This window comes from Chinchilla lanigera, unplaced genomic scaffold (assembly GCF_000276665.1).
Source record: "Chinchilla lanigera isolate Chin_1 unplaced genomic scaffold, ChiLan1.0 scaffold00179, whole genome shotgun sequence".
Taxonomy (NCBI): domain Eukaryota; kingdom Metazoa; phylum Chordata; class Mammalia; order Rodentia; family Chinchillidae; genus Chinchilla; species Chinchilla lanigera.
In genome coordinates this window covers 663,152-668,622 of record NW_004955580.1, presented here as the reverse complement: position 1 = coordinate 668,622, position 5,471 = coordinate 663,152, and the positions used below count along the sequence as shown (strand labels likewise).

Here is a 5,471-nt window from a genome sequence, read left to right as displayed (position 1 = left end):
CCCTGGGCCCCCGGAAGTGGCCGTCGCAGGCCTCCACCGCGCCCTCCCCAGGTGAGGGGCTGGGGGCTGGCCGTGCGGCCCGAGGCGAGCCGCGAGGCCGTGGCTCTGGCCGCCTCTCACAGGCGGCTTTGTGACGCCCCGCCAGGCTCCCAGCCCCACTCCAGGCCCGACCTGTGCCCTGACCCGAGCCCTGCCGCCCTCCGGCCGCTGCCATCGCCAGCCCCTCCCTCCACCAAGGTAGGTGCCTCCCTCCCCGCGGGGCAGGTGCCAGCTGGGAGGCAGCCGGGGTGGGCAGCTCGCACCCGCGACCTCCCCCGACCAGGTCGCTGGCAGCAGCCCAGCGTGGGGTCCCTGCTGCAGGGGCCCGGGCCCGGCCCCTTCTGCTGGCCCCTCTGCGAGATCGCCCAGGGCACCCGCGACTTCGCGGAGGAGCTGCGCGTCGGCGAGGGCGGCTTCGGCTGCGTGTACCGCGCCGTCCTGCGGAACACCACGTACGCCGTGAAGAGGCTCAAGGAGGTCGGCGGCCCGCGGGACGGGACGGGACGGGACGGGACGGGCCGGGCCGGGCTGGGACGCGACGCGACGCGACGCGACGCGTTGGGCACAGCCGAGGCCACCTGGCCTCACCGGCCTCTTGCCGCCCCGCCTGCCCGCCGCAGGAGGCCGACCTGGAGTGGAGCGTGGTGAAGCAGAGCTTCCTGACCGAGGTGGAGCAGCTGTCCAGGTGAGCCTGGGCCCTCCTGCTCCCGGGGCGCCAAGAGGGAGAGGAGAGAGCGGCGCCGGCAGCCGCGGCTCAGCCCCTCCGCTTCATCACACAGGTTTCGCCACCCGAACATCGTGGACTTGGCTGGCTACTGTGCAGAGAGCGGCTTCTACTGCCTCGTCTACGGCTTCCTGCCCAACGGCTCCCTGGAGGACCGGCTCCACTTCCCAGTAAGCTGCCTGGTCCCTACGCAGGGCAGGCATCCAGCACCCCTGTGGCACCTGGCACGGAGCTTGGCCTGAGGTGCATCCATGTCCCTGGAAGAACACTTTCCTGCGGCCTGTTCCAGGCAGCTCCTCTGAAAGCCGGCTATTATTTTGGGACTTGGTTGCTTGCTTGGTGTTCCTATGTAGTCCAGGCTGGCTTTGAACTTGCAGCAATCCTCCTGCCTCAGCCTTCTCAGGGCTGGATTACAGGAACGGGTCACCACACCTGGCTTTTCCATGGCTTTGGGATAGTTTGGGCTCCACACTCTAGTAAATTTGGTCATAGCCATTTTGGTCACTTTCCAGAAGGAAAACTGAGGCTCAGGGTGTGGAATGGCTGGTTTGATCCAGGCCACACAGCGACAGGTAGGGGGAGGGGTGGCCTCAGAGAACAGCTTGTTGATGGGGCTCGGAATCCTCGAACTTCATCTTTGTTTCCTCTGACTCCAGCCGCAGGCCTACCTGCCTCTCTCTTGGCTGCAGAGACTGGACATCCTGCTGGGCACAGCCCGGGCCATTCAGTTTCTACATCAGCACAGCCCCAGCCTCATCCATGGTGACATCAAGAGGTGAGGGCGGGAGCTTCGGGCTTCGGGGACAGACATAGCCCAGAGTCCCAGGGCGGGGGCCCCCAGGCATAGAGCAGCCCCCATGGCACAGGTGCAGAAATGCCCCCACCCGCAAGCCCCCTGACGAGCCCTTTCCACAGGCAAGGCATCCGGTGGGCAGCCCTGGGCCAGTCCTGTTGGGGCTGCTCACACCGCCCTCTCTGCTGCCCTAGTTCCAACGTGCTTCTGGATGACAGGCTGATGCCCAAGCTGGGGGACTTCGGCCTGGCACGGTTCAGCCGCTTCGCAGGGGCCACGCCAGGCCAGAGTAGCACCATCGCACGGACCCGCACAGTGCGGGGCACGCTGGCCTACCTGCCAGAGGAGTATATCAAGACAGGCAGGCTGGCCGTGGACACAGACACCTTCAGCTTTGGGGTGGTGAGCGTGAAGCCCGAGCTGGCCGGGAAGGAGGGGTGTGGTAGGCCGAGGCAGGAGGGTAGGAGAGGTCTGCAGCAGCCCGAGGTTGGCCAAGCTGCAGTACCAGATGCTGCTTCATCTGTGTGGCGCCTTCATTCCCCTGCACACTTGGTGTCTGTCACCTTGTGCTCCTTTACTTCAAGTCAGCCCTGTGAATCACTTCCGCTTCACTCCCATGGCAACACCTCCGCCAGCCCGGTGCACGTCCGCTGGGGGCCTCCCTGCTGAGGCCAGGGCCGGGCTCTGTCCCACCCTCTCCAGGTCGTGCTCGAGACCCTGGCCGGCCAGCGGGCTGTGAGGACACACAGTGCCAGGACCAAGTATCTGGTGAGCCCAGGGTGGAGGGTGGAGTGAGCCGATCGCGCCACTGACTCATCTTTGGAGCGGGCAGAGCCCAGACTGCTTCCTTTCCCCTCAAGAACCTGTCTCTGTCCTGCTCGCTCTCTGGGCCTCAACACCGACTGGGGCTGGGGACAGGGAGGGGACAGGGAAAGCAAGACAGGTGGGACACAGGATGAGGGCTTGGAGGGCCTGCATGCATGCACTGCTGGCTTCTACAGACCTTTTCGTTCTCGTCCCCTCTGTCCCACGAGGGGCTCTTGCTGTCCTGTTCCCTGCTGCCAGTGAGCCGGGAGCCCGCCTGCACCCCTCCCTTCCCTTTGGCCTGTGGCCGTGCAGCCTCCAGGTTCTGGCCTTGAGCCTTGCTAACAACAACAGGCTTGGTGGAATGGAGTTCCCACACCCAGAAGTGTGTTCTGCGGGTGGGCCCTGGAGTGTCGTGCTCATCTCTGTGTCCCTGAGCCCACGGCAGGGCTGTGCTCATGGTGTCGCCCCACAGAAGGACCTGGTGGAGGAGGAGGCTGAGGAAGCCGGGCTAAGCCTGAAGAGCACCGGGACCACACTCCAGGCTGGCCAGCCTGCCGACGCCTGGGCCATGCCTATCGCCGCCCAGATCTGTGAGAAACACCTGGACCCCAAGCCCGGGCTGTGCCCACCCCAGCTGGGCCTGGCCCTCGGGCAGCTGGCCTGCTGCTGCCTGCACCGCCGGGCCAAGCGGAGGCCCCCCATGACTCAGGTAGCCTGGGAGCAGCCCGACCCGAACACCTGCCGGCCCCTCCTCCCTTCCTCCCGTTCCCCTCCCGCCCCCTGCGCACTCTCCAGGCCCTGGCTCTGGCGCCTGACCCCCTCTTGGTGTGGGCCGAAGGGCGAGCCAAGGAGCTGGGTTCCTGCAGCCCCAAGTGACTGTGCTGGCTTGGGGCAGCAAGCGACAGGTGACCCAGGGGGCCTGGCAGCATTGTTGCCACCCATCCTGACGGCCTGCCTCCCTGCGCAGGTGTATGAGCAGCTGGAGAGGCTGCAGGCAACTGTGGCTGGACCTCTGCAGGAGCTAGAGGTGGCTGGCCAGGGTGCCCCATGCCCCCAGGAGAACTCCTACGTGTCCGTGTCTGGTGGCAGCGGCCCCCAGGGTGCGGGGGCCCTGCCCCCGCGGGCGCATTTGGGGGCACCTGCTCATGCTGACCCGCAGCCCCGCCAAAGCCCCAACCAGCCCGTGGAGAGTGATGAGAGCCTGTCGGGCCTCTCTGCCGTCCTGCACTCCTGGCACTTGAGCCCCAGCTGCCCCCTGGACCCCACGTCCCTCCGAGGGGCAGGCACCACTCCCAAGTCCAGCTGGGGCAGCATCCCAGGCCCAGGGGCCCCGGCCAGAGAAGGTATGGGCAGGGGACAGGAGAGGGCAGAGGGGTCCCATTCAGGGCACTCACACCCCACCTGGACCTCCCGAGGGGAAGAACGAGGCCGGGTTACCGTGTCCCGTGAGCTCAGGCCATGGAAGAGGACATAGACCATGGCCCAAGGCCGTCCGGTTCCCCTTCCTAGCTTGTCCCCACCCCCAAAAGCGGCAGGAGGCCCCATGTGGGCTTGACCTTGGCTTCTGTGAGGCTGGCACATCACCAAGAGTGCCCAGGGAGGCTCAGGGTGTTCTCTCCCAGCAGGGTCACCTCCGGGCAGCTCTGCCTCCTCGTCCTCCTCCACCTCTGAGGCGCCACAGATTGTCATTAACCCAGCCCGGCGAAAGATGGTGCAGAAGCTGGCTCTGTACGAAGGCGGTGTCCTGGACAGCTTGCAGCTGCTGTCGTCCAGCTCTCTGCCAGGTGCCAGGCCTCAGAGGATGGGTGACCTCCACCCCCCAGTTCTCAGTGGCTGCTGTGCCAGCCTGCCCCTCCCCAAACATCCCATGAGCAGGCCCTGGCATGCGGGGCTCCCCTCTTGTTAAGTGGCCTTTCCCTTTCTCTCCGCAGACTTGGGCCTGGAACCCAGGACAAGACAGGGGCCTGAAGAGAGTGATGAATTCCAGAGCTGATGTGTCGTTGGGGTGTGTCCCCAGACCCGGAAGTTAAAGTTCTCATGTTCGGAAGTTCTCACAGCACATGACCTTCCTGCCCCAGGGCCACGGGCATAGGCAGCGTGGTGGCCACAGAGGGCATGATGTCTCAGGGTTGCCCCATGGGCACTGTAGTGGCACCAGCGGGGATACCTGAGCTTGTCATCCGTGCTGGCGTAACTAGGAAAGGGAAAACAGCTGCGATTGGCACGGTTAGGCCAGGAGCCAGGGCAGAGCTCTGAGGAGCCGGGGGTGTCCGCTGCCTGCTATCCAGGCTGCCACATGCAGTCCCATGCCCAGCAGGCCCCAGTTCCACCAGCTCAGCCAGCCACTGCCCAGGGTCCGGCTAGGCCGAGGCCCGTGTCCAACGCAAGCAGGAAGTTGGGAGCAGGCAAGAGAGGAGGGTAGTGTTGGCAGAAGCAAGACCAGCCTGGTGTGAGTGAGTGCCCCTCGTGGCTTCACAAGTTTCCCCGGCCGCAGCACAGGCTGGTGAGGGTTGCGTTCCAAGCAGTAGTCACACTACAAGCCCAGAAACTAAGCATTGGTGACACCCAGGTTGTCCTGCAGCAATAAAGATTTCACATTCCCACGCTGACTACGCCTGGAGTTTGTTTCCCGCAAAGCCTCAGGCCTTCCCAAGCCTTTGCATCTCAGGGCCAGAGGCAGGCCCAACCCTCTGGTGGCTCCTGTCGCTCACAACAAGCCAGGCTGCACTTCGCCTTGTGTATCTCATGGCTTTGCTTGCTTTTTTTTTTTTTTTTTTTTTTTTTTTTTTTTTTTTTTTTTTTTTTTTTTTTGGTACTGGGGATGGAACCCAGGCCTTTGCATTGAGCCATATCCCCTGCCTTTTTGCTCTTTTTTTTTTTTTTTTTTTTTAATTTTTTTATTTTTGTCTTTTTGAGACAGGGTCTCACTATGCAGTTCAGGCTGGCCTTGAGCTCACTTTGTAGCCCAGGCTGGTCTCGAACTCGCAACAATCCTCCTGCCTCAGCCTCCCGAGTGCTGGGATTACAGGCATGCGCCAACACGCCCAGCCACTCTTCTCTTTTCTTCCTTTTTTTTAGTTTCAAGACAGAGTCTCTCTAGATTGCCAA

General features: G+C 63.5%; 1 protein-coding gene across 1 annotated transcript; it reads left to right on the top strand.

The window, feature by feature from the left end:
* Irak1 (interleukin-1 receptor-associated kinase 1) lies at positions 1-4,972 on the top strand (the record flags this gene model as incomplete). The annotated part of the gene is given in 12 exon segments (XM_013509690.1): positions 1-51; positions 146-237; positions 337-516; positions 660-724; positions 819-933; positions 1,420-1,538; positions 1,751-1,958; positions 2,259-2,324; positions 2,836-3,072; positions 3,331-3,706; positions 3,989-4,147; positions 4,295-4,972. Coding segments are annotated over 12 exon segments (1,730 nt in total), but the record flags the coding sequence as incomplete, so codon positions are not given.
* Positions 4,973-5,471: the final 499 nt, after the last annotated feature.